Source organism: Asterias amurensis, chromosome 4 (genome assembly GCF_032118995.1).
Source record: "Asterias amurensis chromosome 4, ASM3211899v1".
NCBI classification, from domain to species: domain Eukaryota; kingdom Metazoa; phylum Echinodermata; class Asteroidea; order Forcipulatida; family Asteriidae; genus Asterias; species Asterias amurensis.
The window spans coordinates 7,043,317-7,060,420 of record NC_092651.1 but is presented as its reverse complement, the minus strand read 5'-3'; the positions used below and the strand labels follow the sequence as shown (position 1 = coordinate 7,060,420).

General features: G+C 37.5%; 1 protein-coding gene across 1 annotated transcript in view; it reads right to left on the bottom strand.

The window, feature by feature from the left end:
* Positions 1–17,104, bottom strand: part of LOC139935784 (multifunctional protein ADE2-like) — a 47,859-nt gene that overhangs the window by 24,108 nt on the left and 6,647 nt on the right. The window contains exons 2-3 of the mRNA XM_071930365.1: positions 2,878–3,069; positions 1,181–1,359 (exon numbers count right to left, since the gene is read on the bottom strand). Coding sequence (XP_071786466.1) covers positions 1,181–1,359; positions 2,878–3,069 — 371 coding nt within the window. The remainder of the gene's footprint in view (positions 1–1,180; positions 1,360–2,877; positions 3,070–17,104) is intronic.

The following is a 17,104-nucleotide window of genomic DNA, read 5'->3' as shown; positions in this document are numbered from 1 at the left end:
AAAAGGGTTTTTAACAATGTTTTGCTTGTAATGGGTCGCCCAAAGTACCTCGTTATAACCGTGTTCTCGCTACTACCGTGGTCGTATAGTCAGTATTTTAATGCATTGAAACACGCATGGGGCAGTTCGGGACTGGCAAAAAAATAGTAACCGGAACCTCGTAATATTAAAAAAAGTAGGCCTAAGTTTTCCTAAAATATTGAATATCATGAAATTTTGATAGCAATTTACTTTTTGTTCCATCAATGTGTTGTTACTTTAGTACATGTAAACTTCAAACAGGTAAAAAAAACAAAAAAAAAAAAATAATTAATCAGGGTAAAAACTTGTAATAATTGGGCAAAACATTATTTTTGAGCCAATTTCACAATTTTCCCAAGTATTTTTCCAGTTGAAAATAGCACTTGAGCCCCTAAATACTTTTAGGAACAAACTGTATTTTATTAAAATTCATACAATTAGCTACAAAATGATGTCTCATTTGTCAAATTTGAAGTTTTGACATTTAGGATTACACATTTCCACGGACCGGTTCATACATGTACTTCCTGCGAATGTGAAGCGAATGTTGACATCACAAGTTTCGCAATGAATTTTTGCAGCAGTTCAACTCTGCTCCACTCACTTGGGAATATCGCTGCGAAAGGAGGGTTGTCGCGTCAATTTCACATTCGTATGAAGTATACAGGGTTTTAGAAAACCTGGGGATAACAGGAACACATGGTATACTACACAAAAAAATCATGGATTTGTAATCCGAGGATCAGTTTTATAACACTTCTTTTGCAATGATGTTTTACTTAAAGCCATTGGACCCTTTCGGTTCAGAAAAAAAAAAAAGTTCACAGATTTACAAATAACTTACAGGGTTTACAGAAGGCAATGGTGAAAGACTTCTCTTGAAATATTATTCCATGAAATGCTTTACTTTTTGAGAAAACAGCAAAACAATGTAAATTCTCGTTAACGAGAATTACGGATTTATTTGAAACACATGTCATGACACGGCAAAACGTGTGGAAACAAGGGTGGGTTTTTCCGTTGTTTTCTCCCGACTCCGATGACCGATTGAGCCTAAATTTTCACAGGTTTGTTATTTGGTATAGAAGTTGTGGTACACAAAGTGTGGGCCTTGGACAACACTGTTTACCGAAAGGGTCCAATGGCTTTAATGTTTTACCTTGTAGAAGAATTCCAACTTAACTGGTGCAAAGCGATAGCCTTCTTTGACACCAGCATTACGCTTCAAGAATGATCCAGTAGCAACACGTCTTGTCACCCATTCAATAGGAATCATGTCACAGTTGGCTGCTGTGAAGCTTGTATCACTATGCTTTGCAATGAAATGATTCTTCACACCTAATCGAATTATAAGCAAGATAAACATTTATCAAAGCTATGTCTATTTGTACTATTCACTTTAGATTCTTTAGATTCTGTTAGCTTTGAACACCCAGCTGCAGCAGGGTGGATATGTGCGCATTACAAGTAGAATTGTGCTGGTGTAGATTTGGCAGCTCAATCTGCATATTAAGAGCCGGCAACATTTCTCAGACTCAAATTTAGGGGTTTAAAAACTACTGTACTTATTGTTAATTATTAGTATTGATTACTTAAATCTGGTTAATCATAACCTGCTGATAATGCACTCTCCAACCCGCGCGATCAGCGACATTAAACGCGCGTTTTACAACTAATCACATCTACCAGTGCGTAAAATAGAATGTGTAAACAGAGGGAGTTTGTTTGGCCAGCTAGCTCCCGCTAGCATGAAATTTGAAACTTTGCCTTTAGATAAGGAACTAAGTGGTGTGCTTTTCACGTGTGAGCGCATCTGACTATAATACAAGAGCTGCGTACATTTCAAGCTGAAAATATCACAATTTCTATTTCAGAGAGATGTTTTGACGCTGTTTATTTTTTCTCCTAATGCAACAGGCAGTAGGCCTTGACATTTCCCTTAATTGCCGCAAAAATTTGTTACGTTTTCACAATTTTGACATCATCTCACCATTGTCATTTAAATCATACTCAAAAGATGACACAATTTACCACTTCTAAGTTCTTTGGTCCATGTTTGTAAATTATCAGAATAATTCGGAAATGTTTCCTATTGCCAGCCACATGAGGTGATCAACCTCCTTCCCATTCACAGGCAATGCGTGTGTACAATGGTGCAATGACATCACGCACTAATCATGCCAGGGGGACGAAATTGCAACACTCAATTAAGCTGATGATGCAGTGACAAGAACGGCCAAAACAAAATACATTTCTCATTCCAAATCACAGGAAATATTAATAACAGAATCGCTGCATACTTAGATAAAAATATGGAACGTTACATTGTTTCTTCGAGCCTTCCTGAGATTTTGTCAACAAATCTACTACAGTGGCAGGGACAGGCCTGAAACTTCACAGAGGCAATGAAGGAGGCGTGCAACTCTAACTTCACCAAATCAGAGAAAATTACAAAACTTCAAAGATTTTATATAAAACAACATTTTCAATTTAGAATGGTCAATCTGAGAAAATCAGCTGCAATCATGCCTGTGAACACAAGGTACTTTTTAGCTGAAAGTTGTTTTGTCAAGCAAACCCCTGCTGTGAACATGTTTAGCAGCGAGTTAGCTACTCATGTGAACATGCCAAATCATTGAATCAGAATACTGACCCCAGCACTTTGAAAACAAAAGTCTCAGTCAACAGAAAAACAGACTACATTTACTGACCTTTGTTTCAATTAGTTTTGCCTCAAAACCTCAAGTCATGACATTGTCTGCTGCCTACCGTGGATAATCTTAGAACACAATTAAACTAAATAGTACACAAGAACATTTTGGGTTTCAGATAAAAACAATATTATGTTACTCTTACCAATTTTGGAGAGAAACTCAAAGACTTTACATGCTGTATTGTTCGAAATGGCTGCTTTTCCTTCCAGGTCATTGGTCCGCAGTGCATTATTGGCAGAGATACGATCCTTAGACTGCACCAATACTTCATTATTAGGCAACTCATAGATGATTTTAGTCTTTCCTTCAGCTAATTGTTTACCAGGTTCAGTCCCTAGAAAAGATAACAAGAAATCTCAAATTTGATGTTTGGTATATTCCTCCATAAACAATAAGCATCACCACTCGAGGTATTTTTGTGTAATGTTATTACATGTCACGGAACGAAGTCAGTGGGTGTGTTCACTGTTAAAATACACATTTTATTGCAAAAATATAAATAATGTTTGAGTGTTGACAGTTGAATACAGTTATTGGTAAAGAAGCCAAATCCAAACATTCTCATTGTCATTTTCTTTGGGAATATATGGAAATCTAAACTCATGGGAATGCTAATTGAAGTGTTTTATTAAAAAAGTGTCCAGACACGCATATCGGCAACTTGTTCACATTTTTAGGGGTTTCAGTCTGGTAGCTGAAACACCCAATGTAATCATCCAGATTGTTTTTTTTAATTGTTCAACAGCCCACTCCCATTAGTTTTGTACCTGATTTTGTTCCGAGATGATCCAATACAATCATAACGTCCTATCATAACAAGTGAGTTATACCTATATTATGGATAGCTAAAAGTAATTAATTGACTTAAAGATGATATGTACATGAACATTTAATAGCCTATCTTGAGACTGCAGTACCTTAAAAAGTACATGTAGGTATCAAGAACGTCCAATTGCCAAACGTTTGAAGTGTTTGTGCAATATGAGTTCAAACACCTCTTGTTATTGTTCTGGGTTCTTTTTGTCTTCTCAGTATCTTCTTTACTAAACTCTTTTCTGTCGCAAACTCAAGATTTAAATTGAATTGAACCTTGAAACTCATCACCCATTCATGCCATTTGGCTCCATTTGGGTTCTGTGCCTGTCCAGTCTGACTCTATGTTTGTGAAGAATTAATTGACCATGCTGGCTTAGGCCTATAAGATGCATAATGTTGCAGGCTGTCAAGAGTTCGGCTTAGTAAATTAATCTAGTCTTAGAGGAACATGTTGCCTTGGATCAGTCGAGTTGGTCTTTGCAAAGCGTGTGTAAGCGTTTGTTATAAAATGCATAATGGTTTGATAGATAATTAACAAGTAGAATATAACATGTATAATGATCCACACAAGCATCACTCAAAATTGCGTGGTTTTCATTTTATCTTGTCGACTAACACTGTCACCCATTTATGGGAGTCGAATTTTTGACTCCCAAAAATGACGGACGGTATTAGTTCGCAAAGTAAAAGGAAAAGCATGCAATTTCGAAGCAAATTTGTGTGGATCACTGTGATAAATTGGAATTTCCAGCTTGGAAATGTTGTTTTGACCAACATTGACAATGCGCCCTATACTCAGAGTTTTAGTTGTGTATTCATAAATACCCCAGACAGTTTCTCTACTCCTATTGGTGGAGAGCGCGTCACGTGGGGGTGTTTAAACGGTGGATAAAGAACAGCTGAAGCCACAGCTGGCTTCCGCGTGTCGGGCGCGCGCAAGATTATCACGCGGAACGCAATTCATAGCTATACAGCGCGTAATATATGTAAGCGCGCGCGTAATCTATTTATAAGCGCGTGCGGTACACACAACCCACACGCAATTCTTCACAAAGTTTTTGAAAAAAATATTTCAAACCTCGAATTTTCAATTGTCAGTGTCTATAATTGTATTTTGTTTAACATTTTTTAACGTCTCACATGGCAACGACCCTGCCGGTTTTAAACGGCTTTTTAAGAACTCGTCGCTACACTTTTGTTCCCTTATTCACACACCCAAAGGAAATCCGTCTAAAATTTGAAAAACTCCTGAAATTATGAACCACACATTTTGTCAAAATAAAGCTTTTGTCACTAAAATATGTGTTTTAATGAGTGGAATTTGAATAAACAACTAAGGTTTACATAAATTAGTTTCCATCTTATTTACAAATTGGAAAAAAAGCCCGACCCGAGAGGGCGCTGTTCGTGACGTCAATCGAGTTGCGATGAATCGCATGCAGTGCCAACACAGCATAGTGACACTTGGCGCAAGCTAAAAACATGCCCTCAAAGTTGAAACAATACCTGATTTTTTCACGTTAGGCAAATGCTCTTTTAGGTTCGTTATGTCTTTTAGGTACCTTCTTCGACTTCCCCACTAGCTGGAAAATTATTGGGATGGGGTCATGTTTTAGCAAAGAACTTTTCTCTTCATGTCAAAATGTGTAGTGTATTCCGGATTCTCGAAGCACGACGGCTCGAAGCGTTTGCCGCACAGCGCCCGCTGGAAAAGACGTCGAACCAGACAACTTGGCAAACTGACACCATCTTTAGTTGTTTTGCCGCATCCAGCAGCAATACACCTGGTTGACATTGCCGGAAAAATGCAAGAAAAAACTTTTTCAAACGTACAAAATCACGTCCAGGACTTGAATGTACTTGCACGTACGTGTGTTCGATGTTCGATCGAGGCAAAGTCTTCCTCGAATGACGTCACAAAAGGGGTAGGCGGAGTCACCCCCCACACAACTTTATTTAATTTGTTAAACATATAAATCGTCAAAAACAATTACTCAAAAAATTATTTTATTGTTCAGGAACATATACTCTAATGTTTGAAGGAAAAAAAAAAATCTATTTCCAGGTGCCTTTAACATGGCTATACAAAGTCTGACCCGTTTGACACCGACTTCCGGTTCCAGCTGGAAGATATACTTTAATGATTAAAAAAAAAAATAACTACTTAACAACACATAGGATTTTTACTATTGGAACATATATATGTAAACGATATACAGAATGTAACCCCATTTGACATTTACTTCCAGTACAAACAAGGGGATGAAATTTAATATTAAAACTAATTGTGAACCACATGTAGCATCTGTATGTCTTCAGAAAGGGCTCTAAAGTCTTATAAATGCTACACACCTTAATAATAATTTATATATACTAATTAATGCAAGTATCGCGTCTGTTTGTGTTAGAAAAACTCCCAGGTGCCTCCACAAATCGGGCTGCAAATTTTCTTACGGCATTTTTTCAGTCCGATGATCATACCAGTGGGGTTTGATTTTTTCAATTTTCTTTATATTTCAAAATTTGATCTATTTCACATCCTTTTTTTGAAAGATGAACGAATGCAAGGTATGAAAGCGTGGCTTTCCATATGCCCAAATAGTACACTCTATCACGTCCGCCATAGAACACGCACCTCAAAGTATGATGTCAGATGTTCAGGCTAGGTTTACCGTATGCTAGGTTTGCTGTAGCGTGGTGTAAGGGGGTGAAGGGGGGGGGGGGGAGGGTAAGTGGAGGGACACAATAAGAGTATAATACAAATAAATGTGGCAAGCAACCCATCTTAAGTTAAGCGGATCTGAGTGCTTTGTGAAATCTATGTTTTTGTCCCAGACTTTTGCCGAAGAAAGAGAATCATTCTAAAGAGTAAAGGCATCAGAAAAACAGCAGCAGCAGTAGAGCAGACATTCCCAAACAGTGCCAAAAGTAGTTTGACAATAAAAACAGCATTATTAGGTTAGACCATGGAGGAAGGAAGAGAAGGAGCTCGAACGACCCGCAAAACCGCAGAGTAACAAAAAAATACTCTGACAATGCCCCTCTCTGGCCAGTGGAAAAAGATAGGGGACCTCCAGCTGGACGGCCGATTAACGAGCGGGATTAAATTTCTTTGTACAGAACGTGTGGTACTGCCAGTCTGCGCTCTTGCCTGCTTGTAAAGTTGAATCATTGGAGACAAGAATTGTGAATATACACGTTTTTATTTTACCGTTTGTGGTGTTTCACGGAAACATCATGGCATATTTTTAAATTTTTTGTGACTTTCCGGTCACAAGCGGTGGTTGAAAGTTTGGGTAATACCACACGAGGGTGGTAGGTATTCAATTGTGTTTTTCGATTTGGTGGGCACAAGTGTACACAATTTTTATCAGGTCTCAAACAAGTTGTATTTTCTGTATTATATCCATACGACATACGACACCATAGTTGAGTGAAGAACCAAGTGCGCACGCGCAAACTCACATACGCCAGGTCGCCCATTGTCTGTATAAGGTATGTGGGTGATTACGAGGTGTCGTTAAGCGACCGCGGTACTGCAGGTTCAACTTTTGAAGTCCCTTCGTTCCAGCTCCTTCTCTTCCTTCCTCCATGGTTAGACTAAGTATTGCACCACAGTCCAACATTAACAAATGCAGTGTAGTAGTTGAAAACAGTGTTCTCAGTTGAATCAATCGTTTTCTCTTTTACGATAGAGTAATTATCTGTATTATTACACAATTAATTCCTTATATCTTTCAAACACTTCGCACCATGTATGTAATCATCAGGTTTATAAAACAATTTTACTATGATTATCAACCAAATACTTGTACTAAATTTCAACAGCTTATCCACTTCCACTTTCAATAAACACAGCATTGTAAGGTTAAATTACATAATCATCACAATTTGTTTGGGGCAGACTTACAAATTCCAGACAACAAATACCATACAACCAAACCCGCCCCCCCTTCCCCCCAATTTTTTTATATCACATTCACACTGTACTGAAAGGAAACACCGGAATTCCGGTTAAAACCGGAAGATTCTCATGCCTTGCCATTTCTATAAACCGATCCTCAAATTATTAACCCATATAAAATTTGCTGTTGATGAAAACACTTTTTGTTTAGGGCAGAAATTAAGTGGAAAGAAAAGATGGCCAAAAAGCAATTTCACGACCTCGACTTCGCTTTTGGCCAAGCTGCTTCTTTAGCCCATTACAAGCCCAATTCAAACCGGAAGGCGCCAATGTACCTTTTTTCATATCCATGGTTCTTGTGATGTGTTCGGAGCCCCTTCTCTTAATTCCTTTCGTGGTCAGGTTTTGCGTGCCATATCCTCTTCCAGTAACTAATATATATCTACAGTGTTTTGTTTTATTTTATTCGGTATTGTTTACATCGATTTGAACATTCATTTTTTCTGTGGTAATTTCCTCTTTATTGCTTCATTTTTTTAATATATTTTTTTGTACAACATCAACATCAACATCAACAAATATTTTTTTATTTTATCAGTTTGTCTGTTTTAATTTTTTTGTTATTTCTACCTTTAGTCTTGGTATTTAGTTTAGATATATATTTGTTTTTTGTATTTTATTTGACTTTAAATTTATTTCTCTTGTCTTTTATTATTTATTCTATTTAATAATTTAATGTAGGCAATTGCTTTTAAAGTACATTTTTAATATATTTTCGCAGTCGTTCATGGTGGTTTGTTTCTGTTCCCTATTTTATATTATTTAATCTTCAATGTAAGGTTCAATTTTCTTTCCTAAGATGATTCTATTTTAATTGTTAACTTTGTACATATACATATTGTTTTTATATAGGCTATATGAATATTTTTAACTGTGTATTATCCTTTCCTGTAATTGGCGGCTCGTCCGCTGTTGGTTTGGTCAATAAAACATAAATATAAATATAATATATTAAATATAAAATTAAGCACCGTGCTTTTTTATATTTAAAGTCACCCGGAAGTAGATTTTTGTTTTCTTCAAACATAAGAGTATATGTTGATGAACAATAAAAAATTTTTTTTAGTAATTGTTTGTCACGATTTATATGTTAAAAAAATAGATAAAGTTGTTTAGGGGGGTAACCCTGCCTACCACTTATGTGACGTCAATCAAGGCAGACTCAGCCTCGATCACACATCGAACACACGTGCGTACATGCAAGTCCTAGTCGTGAGTTTGTACGTTTTAAAAAAAGTTTTTTTCTTGCATTTTTCCGGCAATGTCGACCAGGTGTATTGCTGCTGGATGCAGCAAAACAACTAAAGATGGGGTCAGTTTGCAAAGTGGTCCGGTCCATCGTCTTTTTTCAGCGCTGTGCAGCGAACACTTTGAGCCGTCGTGCTTCGAATCCGGAAAACAATACACCACACATTTTGACACGAAGAGAAAAGTTATTGTAAAACATGACACCATCCCAACAATTTTTCTAGCTTGTGGGAAGTCGAAGAATGTACCTGAAAGACGTGACGAACCTAGAGGAGAATTTGAATAACGTGAAAAAAATATCGGGTAATGTTTCATCTTTGAGGGCATGTTTTTAGCTTACACTACACCAAGCGTCAAGCGATCTTGTGTTAGCACTGCATGCGATTCACCGTGCAGGGTAATCCGAGTGGACCGTCCGCACAGCAGCCATAGTGCGTGCAGACATGGTTCGCGACAGTAGTTCTGTACATACATGACATATGCGTATGCATCATACCGATCAGGTACCAAGACGTAGTGTACTGGGCCAGACTACACATTTTCTCTTCAAATATTGCCCCTCGATTGACGTCACGAACAGTGCCCTCTCGGGTCGGGCCTACTCTTAAATTTGAAAATAAAACGAAAACTAATCTTTTGAAATGAAAACATGTTTAATAATTATATTGTGACAATGATTGCTGCGATACCTGGTCAACTATCAGAGTAATCGGTGTTTCAAATCTCCAGCGATGTAATTTTTCCATGTCTGTCACTTACTTTCATGCGACGCTCATGAATTTTCCGGTCGGCCTGTAAGTTGACCTTTGACACGAGACGTACCCCCTCAAACGCCTGCTTGTAGTCAGGCACCCTCAGTGTTTTCACGAAGCGCGCGATCAGCACATGTTTTTTTGCGCGATCTTGTACTCCTATAAAATAAATCTGTCAAGAAAATAACGCCGGCTTTTACTTACGTTCGACAATCTATTTTCTGGAACTTCATGCAAATCTGTCATTGTTTGTGTTTGATGGCGATCGTCACTTAAAATCTGTCAAATATGTTCGAAACTGACGTTTTTTACCTTTAAAAAAAAATATGGACGCTTGACAAAGTTTTTATTTTTGATAAATATTAGGTATGAGAGGCTGCAATAATCAGCGAAATTACAGTAGTCTTGTGCCATAAAAAAAAATAATTACAGAAAATTTTGCTGTTTTTCTGTTAATCTTTTGCCCTCCTCTGTCAGGCTTTTTTTTCTGTGTTTGGTGTTTTGTTGACTTTTTACTGATTTTATTTGAAAGCCATTTGTTGGGCCTCATTATAGTAAACAATGAATGTTCCTTAGTGATTTACTTAAGCTAGTTTTGAATTACATATAAGCACAGGTTTCACTGCTGCAGACTCTACATTTTAAAAATGAACACTACAAGATTAAAATTAACTGAACTATCATTATATGAACATTTTAGTAAACCTTAATATGTACACAATTATTTGAAATATCTGAAAAGGTCAAAAATAATTTCTAGAAAAATGACATTTGAGGTTGTAAAATGGTCCATATTTCAAAGAAGCTGAGATGCCATATTTTGGTGACAAAAGCTTGATTTTGAAAAAATACCACTTCCAGGTGACTTTAATATATTATATTTATATAAGCAAGTTTTAAAGGGTTTGTCTTAAAGGGACACAATGCCTCGGATCGGACGAGTTGGTCCATAAAAATCGTCTGTAACCGTTTATATAAAATGCAATATGGATAGAATGATGTTTTAAAAGTAGAGTACGATGATTCACACAAATATATTTTTTCTTTACTTTGCTAACTAACACGATCGGCCATTTATGGGAGTAAAAAATTTGACTCCCATAAATGGCCGACCGTGTTAGTCGATGAGGTAAAACAAAAACACGCAATTTCGAGGCATTTTTGTGTGTATATCATTGTATTCTTATTTTAAAACATCTTCTACCCATATGCACATATTATAAACGGTTACAGAACGCTTTTCAAAGACCAACTCGACTGATCTAAGGCAACGTGTTCCTTTAAAGGCAGTGGAAACTCCTGGTAATTACTCAAATTAGTTATAAGCACAAAACCTCACTTGGTGATGAGTAATGGGGAGAGGTTGATGGTATAAAACATTGTGAGAAACGGCACCCTCTGAAATGCCATAGTTTTCGAGAAAGAAGTAATTTTCCACGAATTTGATTTCGAGACCTCAGATTTAGAACTTGAGGTCTCGAAATCAACCATCTAAACGCACACAACTTCGTGTGACAAGGGTGTTTTTTTCTTCCATTATTTTCGCGCAAGTTCGATGACCGATTGAGCTCAAATTTTCACAGGTTTGTTATTTTATGCATGTTCTGATACACCAACTGTGAAGGCTAGTCTTTGACAATTACCAATAGTGTCCACTGCCTTTAAGGCCAGCCTTGTATCAAAATTGCTGGCTTCCATTTGTAAAGTTGCTTAGGAAGCTGGTTCCATAGTTGAGGGCCAATTACAGAAAATATCCATCGGTTTGTTTGCAGGAAAAGCCATGCGGGGTGTGCTCTGGCTGGTCTACTGCGGATTGGAAGGTTTTTATACCCTGGCAGGATAGTCTTGGTTGTGTTGACCAAAAATCTCCAAGATACAACACCCTCTTCTAACCAAATGATGTTTTCACCAGCTCCCCCGCTGGATGTCAACGTGTCAATGGCAAACAATGGCGCTTCGGAAGATTTGATATCTTCATGGTTTTGATCGTCCTATTTCGCCTCTATGGAACAGTCGTGTCAACACTAGTTCTGGCTGAGTTCTTACTTCCCTAATGATCCTCGCAGTATCAGTCCTTCCATGGGCCCTTACAATGGGCCCTTACAATAACTTTTTGGCGACCATTTGTAATTTTGTTGGCTACTACCCGCAGGAACGGCCACCAGATGACAGATCAATCGCCATAGCGTTGACCATGATAAATGACCTGTGCTCTAAGGCAGTGGACACTATTGGTAATTACTCAAAATATTTATTAGCATAAAACCTTACTTGGTAACGAGTAATGGGGAGAGGTTGGTAGCATAAAACATTGTGAGAAACGGCTCCCTCTGAAGTGGAGTAGTTTTCGAGAAAGAATTAATTTTCCAGGAATTTGATTTCGAGACCTCAGATTAAGAATTTGAGGTTTCGAAATCAAGCATCTGAACGCACACTACTTTGTGTGACAAGGGTAATAATAATATAATAGTAATAATTAGAGATTTATAAAGCGCACATATCTGCCTAAAATGGCACCCAAGGCGCACAAGAAAAGAAAAAAAACACTAGAAACAGTAATTAGCGGAATGACAAGTATGGAAATGACAGTTAATCGTTGGATTCCTTCATGAGGGTATTTGTTCTTTCATTATTATCTCGCAACTTCGACGACCGATTGAGCTCAAATTTACACAGACTTGTTATTATAATGTTGAGATACAGCAAGTGGGAAGACTGGTCTTTGACAATTACCAATAGTGTCTAGTGTCTTTAAGTGTGCAATCTTTATCTTTTGCCTATTGACATGATTGATACTAAGTATACTGATTTGCTCAAAACAGATTGAATGAAAAAGAACAACCAAGAGTTTTGACTAAGGGCACCGGGTTAACATTACGAAAACCAATAAACACAACTATTTGTGTTTTTTCTTTTTCAAAGACAATGGAAAGCCGATGATCAGAACATCTGTTTTTTTTCATCGTTAAGTTTGAGATAATTTAATGCCATCCAAAGTTTTATGTCCTTGCAGCATGCTTCCAGTCGTTTCATTTTACTGTATCACATGTACATGTAGGGGTTGCAGAGATGTAGAGTTGATTATCATCAGCATGAGGTTGTGTCCAGTGCTGGTGTGTCAACAGATGATGTCACTATTAGTAGGTAGCAAATAAATGTTAAATAAAATAGGACTACATGTGTAGCACTGATTACAAAATAGTGCAGCTCGTTTAATATGTTCCACACCCTTGAGAGAACATATTACCCCATCACTTAGGAAACTTCATTGGCTACCAATTAGAGAAGGAATCCATTTTAAGATTGCTCTTCTCGCTTTTAAATGCTTTAACAAAACTACACCTCATTATATTACCACTTTACTGTCACATTACACTCCTCACCGATTTCTTCGGTCCACACTTGACATCACTCGCTTGAATGTTCCCCGAGCAAACAAAATTCTAGGTCAAAAGGCTTTCAGTGTGGCTGGATGGGCCAATGATTTGGAACAATCTCCGAACTACAATTAGGGAATCTACTGCTCTTTCTGCTTTTCGTAAAGTCCTTAAGACTCACCTTTTTTCAAGTTAATTTCTTTCTAGTGCGCTAAGATCTTGATGGAATTGCGCCAGCCTTACAAATTTTAATTGTTATGTTATTGTTATCCTTGAGGCACACCAACTGACCAAACTCAAGCCCATATGAAGCACCTTCTGATGAGTTGGTGATAACTAACTCACTTCGACCTTTAGAATTTTAAAATCTTTAGGCCTATAACATGGTAAATGTATGTAACAACTTGAGAAACGATACACAAAGTGTGACCCTTCTGTCCTTGACTCCCGCCAAGTGGGGCAGTTCAATTACAATGTTAACTGGGCCAAAATAGGCAAATATTTTTTCTAACTTCAGTTTGGTCATGTTCTCACAATGGTCCAGAGGGATATTATATGATAGGATTTGATTTAATAAAGGAACATTATAGAATTGGTTTTGATAACAAAACAGTTGCTGGTAGTGTAGGCACTTTATGTAATCCACCATACATATTAAACTGACAAACCTGTAGAACAAAAGATTATTGTAATTTTTGAATTATAAACCGCCCAGCGTATAAACAGCACTTCCCCAAAATATAGACAAAAATGTTTAGGTGTCGGCGTATAAGCCGCCCAGCATATAAACTGCGCACAAAGAAAGGGGCCTTGCATATTTGCGGTCCTTTGTGGCTAAGTGCAGTGACTGGCGATCGGCACATAAGTCATTGTAAGTTTTACACAGTTACTTAATTTATCACGCCTTTTAACCAAAATGGTATTTATGAATGGGAATTAAAGAGCAGTGACTCATTCTTAAACGGCCGTTTAAAACCTTGCATGGTCGTTGCCGTGCAAAAATAGCCCTCGCCTTCGGCTCGGGCCTTCATTAAACGGCAACGACCCTGCCAGTTTTAAACGGCCGTTAAAGAACTCATCGCTACCCTTTTATTCCCTTGTTTATAAATACCTCAGACAGTTTCACTATTCCTATTGGATTAAACCACTAGTTGAAAACCTCTTCACCACACATTGATTCCCTTAGTACCAATCATTGACATCTTGCCTTGGGCCACGACTAATCCATATGCAGGAAAGCGCCCCCAGTTGCCATGTTGTGCAAGCTCAGTGGAAAAGCAAGATGGCAGTCGACGGTTTTCCTTAGTTCGAGATAATTTTTTCACAGGGAAAATGTAAGACCAAGTAAAATAAATAACATGTTGCTCGTCCGGACTTTTTGAAAAAGTTGGTGAGGGAGGTCCTTGTTATTGTTATTTTCAATTTTTTTTTTTTTTTTTCCAAGATGGCCACCATATCGTATTTGAAGATGGTTTTATGGTTTTATGAATATGTTCTGTATGTCCTAAAATTCTGTGTGTGTTTATGTGTCCATTTTGATACATTATAATTATTTCTAAAGAGTCGTTCTTGCTTTTGCTCCAAAGTTATTCTGAATGCGTGGCATCGAGTCCTGGTGCAAAGAACTGTGACGTGCAAACCTGAAAGGCAAAACGTTTCAAAGTAAAAAGTTTTTCATTATGCGTTGCAATAGCTATTCTTGTAGGCCTACATGTAAGAAATATGATGAAATTGCTCAATAAAAATAAAGGGTACATTTGAAATAGCTATCAATAATATGTAATATTAAATTTAATGATTTAAAAAAAAAATTATTTGTTTTTTATTTTTTTAATAACAAACAACAAAAAAATCGGTGCGGCTGCCAAAACCGAGGCGGGCGGGGACGAGCAAGATGTTATTTATTTTACTTGGCCTAACCTGAAACTTAAAACTTAGCTAGGCCTAATAATACTTTACAGTTAAATATGCTTCTTTTGTGAATTTTAAACGTATATTGGAGGAGTTGACGGCGAGTTGACGGCGAGTTGACGGCGAGTTGACGGCGAGTTGACGGCGAGTTGATGGCGAGCCAACGGCACAAGTGAGTTGACAGCAATTTGACGGCAAGTATTAGGACCCGAAAGTATATAGTAGGGAGGTAGACGGAAAGGCCTCAATCGTGATTTGTATCTGTTTGAACACGAAAAGTGCTTGTGAAAACTCACCCAAAAGACATCATTTAAGTGCAAATTTTGATATGTACAAAATCATCCGTGGTTAGCTGAAGACAATTCCTTTCACAATTAAGCAGTTTTTTCTTGATTGATTAGAATTTTAAATGAAAAACACAGAGTTGAAATAAGAAAATTAGCGCGTAACAGAGAAAGGGAAAACTCAATCGATTTTGTGTCGAAAATGTTTTTTTTTAAAGTCAGCCCTCTTGTGGCCTCGATAGCCTAAGGTCACGTGGGATATGTTTATATTTGTGTAGAGGAAGGTCTGAGGAATGTATAGGTACCAAAGTTGATAGGATTTGATTGATAATTTAAACTGTTTTGATATCGTTCATTTTATTTTGTTACCAAAAGTTGAGGTTGTACACATAAATTTACATAAATAATCCTCAATTTCTCTAATATGGAAACAACAAAACCTATAGCCTACAAAACTCATAATTTCTGAAAGCTTATTACCTTCATGATCATTTATGTGCATATCTTTGTTTCTTTGCTAGGTAGCTGCTCATAGCTGCACATTTAAGATTTAGAGGAGGGGGTCCTGTTAGATTTTTTCGCAGCCTATGGCATGTATGGACTTTCGCGTATTGAAGCTGTCCACATGGGGACATTTGTTTGACAATTGACATGATTTTGAGAATGGTCCGAGTCTGACAGACAGAACGTAGTACAAAAAAACATGAAAAAAATATAATATCTCCGCAACCTTTAAAGATAAATGATTGATTTTACTACCATTAGATTACGTTTGAGATAAGCTTTCCAATGGTACCAAACTTTCCAATGCCTCCACGGAGACGGAGTCGCGATCACGTTCATACATACACAGTACACCGGAGTTGAGGTCGCGCTCTGTTGCTTAACTATAAATATTTGGCAACCTAGGGGGCACTCTGAAAGATGCACAACAGCGCGGCGCCCTCATTAGGCTCGAAAATACACAACTGCGCTATAGCTAATGAGCAACTGTTTTATACGATAACTCACAAGACCCCATTAGAGGATTATTTCAATAATTATGGGAAAGGAAGCCCGAATTCCATACAAATAATTAATAACTATTAATTTTGCCGTACTACATATTACCCCATAAGAGGATTATTTCCAAAAGGGAAATAAAGCCCGAATTCCGTTAAATTATAATATTGCCGTAATCAGTTCACCCCATTAGAGGATTATTTCAAAAGGGGAAAGAAAGCCCGAATTCCGTACAATTATTAATATTGCCCTAATACACTTGACCCCATTAGAGGATTATTTAAAAAAGGGAAAGAAAGCCTGAATTCCGTACAATTATTAATATTGCCCTCATACACTTGACCCCATTAGAGGATTATTTCAAAAGGGGAAAGAAATCCCGAATTCCGTATAATTATTAATATTGCCCTGAGTCACATGACCCAATTAGAGGATTATTTCAAAAAGGGAGAGAAAGCCCGAATTCCGTACAATGATTAATATTGCCCTCATACACTTGACCCCATTAGAGGATTATTTAAAAAAGGGAAAGAAAGCCCAATTTCCGTACAATTATTATTATTGCCATAATACACTTCAACCCATTAGAGGATTATTTCAAAAGGGGGAAGGAAGCCTTCACGATCGCATCATATGCCCGTCTTCCTAAAAACGCCCTCTATCGGCCATTGCCAACACTGCGACTCCGCGCCTCCACCTTCCCCGTCTTCACGATTGCATCATATCTAGGCCTGGGCGAATTATTCGAATATCCGGTTAATGGCGAATAGGTTTTCCTATCCGTAACCGCGAATGCCTTTTTTTTCTTAACCGGATATCCGCATAGGGCGCGAATAGCTATTTATAAACCGGATAGTTCTGTAATTACAACCAAGTAACCGGATATTCCTTGATCCGCGGATATTCGTATTATCCGCAAATACTCAGTCGCTCACACTCCTCACAATATACAAAAAATACAAAGCACCAGCAACTAAATTCCTGGGATTTCCTTTGTACGCCGATTTCTCTGAGT